This window comes from Priapulus caudatus, unplaced genomic scaffold (assembly GCF_000485595.1).
Source record: "Priapulus caudatus unplaced genomic scaffold, Priapulus_caudatus-5.0.1 Scaffold2540, whole genome shotgun sequence".
NCBI lineage: Eukaryota > Metazoa > Priapulida > Priapulimorpha > Priapulimorphida > Priapulidae > Priapulus > Priapulus caudatus.
The window spans coordinates 9,447-12,379 of record NW_014579601.1 but is presented as its reverse complement, the minus strand read 5'-3'; the positions used below and the strand labels follow the sequence as shown (position 1 = coordinate 12,379).

The 2,933-nt window shown below is 43.1% G+C and overlaps 1 protein-coding gene across 1 annotated transcript; it reads left to right on the top strand.

The window, feature by feature from the left end:
* Window positions 1-1,509: 1,509 nt before the first annotated feature.
* LOC106818805 (zinc finger protein 782-like) lies at window positions 1,510-2,509 on the top strand (the record flags this gene model as incomplete). Its single annotated transcript, XM_014823477.1, has 2 exons — window positions 1,510-1,671; window positions 1,924-2,509. Coding segments are annotated over exons 1-2 (702 nt in total), but the record flags the coding sequence as incomplete, so codon positions are not given.
* Window positions 2,510-2,933: the final 424 nt, after the last annotated feature.

Sequence of the window (2,933 nt, the reverse complement as noted above, 5' to 3'; positions counted from 1 at the left end):
ATGAGAGCGTATAACTGATTAGTTAATTGTGTCATTTATACAATCCGACCGTTTGTGCTATGTCAACAGCTAGGTAAACAGGTTCGTGGCCTCATTGTTTAACAATGTTTGTACTGTCATCGGGTCTAGCGTGCAGAGCGTCCTAGCGTCTACTAGCGCGTCTAAGTAGCGTCTAGCGCGTCTAAGTAGCGTCTAGCGCGTCTAGGCGCGCGTCTAACAGGGAAAACTTGTTGATGGCAAAGAGTTATATAAAGCTCTTTGGATCTTGGTTGAGAGATCGAAGCTGCCACAAGGAACTATATAGTAAAATCGATGGGAGGATGGTAAATTAGGACGGTGAAGGACGGGGAAAATAACTAGTCCGCAGGACTAACGGCTATGGGGCATTTACTAGTCCTTCTTATTTTTTACTAGTCTCTGACTAACGGACTATAGCGTTATAATGTCGAACCCTGGTATCAAACTTCAGACAATTCCAATAAAAGAGTGGCATGTCGCTGTGGCAAGTGTTTGCGACTGGATATTTTATTACAAAGATAAATAATTTATTAAAAGGGTGAAATTATTACGTGTGTGCGTACGTGGCTCTGTGGAGTTTTGGTTATAGACTTTGGCGAATATATGATCTGTTTGTTGAACACATTTCGTTGTGTACTTCTATATCTTTACTTTATATCTAAATTCTAAATTATATATTACATAACACGTTACAAACATATGTTAACTTCAGGGTGCGAAATTAACGGGAGTCCGGAGTCAAATACTTCCTGATTTACTGTCAGACTCCCTGATTTGACATATGCAGGAGTCCGCAATTCTGCCATACTAACTAGTTCGTTCCAGAGCACGGTCTCGCGTAATTACCGTATTTTTCAGCAAACCTGCAATCACATCTTAAAAATAAGCACATGCGTTATTGTTAATATCTTTAATTTTAAACTCCAGACTGCGGACTCCCTTGGAGGGTAGGAAATCCAGTGGACTCCCGCGTTCAAAAGTTAATTTCTACCCCTGTGATGCGGTTTTTAATACAGAGTTATTTGTATTTTCTCTAGCAATTTTGAGGAGAACCTAGATAGGACGTTAATTCTACGAGTGTTAGCGTGACGAGGCCGTCTCCGAAGCAAAATACGAGGACGTAACTTGAGCACCGGACAGGGTAGATACTTGACGTCTGTGATCAGAACGTGTCAGCTTTCCCTGAAACACGATGGAATATGTGAGAATTAATTCCGGGGAAAAACCATATGAGTGCAAACTGTGTGATACTGTCTTCTCCAATCTGAGTAGTGTGAAGATACACATGAGAACTCACACGGGAGAGAAACCGTATAAGTGCGAGCAGTGTGAAGCCGCATTCTCCATTCTGGGCAATATGAAGAAACACATGAGAACGCACACGGGAGAGAAACCGTATAAGTGCGATCTGTGTGATGCTGCTTTCTCAGAATCAGGTAGTGTGAAGATACACATGAGAACTCACACGGGAGAGAAACCGTATAAGTGTGATCTGTGTGATGCTGTCTTCTCATATTCAAGTACTGTAAAGAAACACATGAGAACTCATACAAAAGAGAAACCGTATAAGTGCGATCTGTGTGATGCTGCATTCTCAAGGACGAGTCATGTGAAGATACACCTGAGAACTCATACAAGAGAGAAACCGTATAAGTGCGAAATGTGTGATGCTACCTTCTCGCAGTCAGGTGATGTGAAGATACACATGAGAACTCACACGGGAGAAAAACCGTATAAGTGTGATCTGTGTGATGCTGCCTTCTCAAAGGCAAGTAGTGTAAAGACACACATGAGAACGCATACAAGAGAGAAACCGTATAAGTGCGATCTGTGTGATGCTACCTTTTCAACGACGAGTCATGTGAAGATGCACATGAGAACTCATACACGAGAGAAACCGTATAAGTGCGAGCTGTGTGATGCTACGTTCACACAATCAGGTGCTGTGAAGATACACATGAGAACTCACACGGGAGAGAAACCGTATAAGTGCGATCTGTGTAATGCTGCATTCTCGCAGGTAGGGGCTGTGAAGACACATATGAAAACTCACACTGGAGAGAAACCATATAAGTGCGATTTGTGTAATGCTGCCTTCGCCTGTCTGAATCATGTGAAGACACACATGAGAACTCACACGGGAGAGAAACCGTATAGGTGCGAGCTGTGTGAAGCCACATTCTCCATTCTGGGTAATATGAAGAAACACATGAGAATGCACACGGGAGAAAAACCGTATAAGTGCGATCTGTGTGACGCTGCCTTCTCACAGTCGAATCATGTGAAGATACACATGAGAACGCACACGGGAGAGAAACCGTATAAGTGCGAACTGTGTGAATCCGCATTCTCCACTCTGGGTAGTGTGAAGACACACATGAGAACTCACACTCAAGAGAAACCGTATAAGTGCGATCTGTGTGAAGCCGCATTCTCCATTCTGAGTAATGTGAAGACACACATGAGAACGCACACAGGAGAGAAACCGTATAAGTGCGAGCTGTGTGAAGCCGCATTCTCCATTCTGGGTAATATGAAGAAACACATGAAAACGCACACAGGATAGTAACCATATAAGTGTGATCTGTGTGATGCTGCCTTCTCCTGTCTGAGTCATGTAAAAACACACATGATAATCCACACGAAGGAAACAATCATTCAAATGTAACATTAAAAGTTACGCTTTCGCTCTGAAGACGCCCTATTGAAGACCCGAAGACCTCTGACACCTGAAGACACGTGAAGACCTCTGAAGACACCCTATGATCGCACATGAGAGATATAAGCAGAAAGTACATCTCGAACCTTGAGACCCACATGTAAGAGCAGCTTGGCTCTGTGAACACGCGAGCGCACCGCACACATCGACAAATCTAACTAATACCATTTGTGTATAACCATATGTTTGAACAATG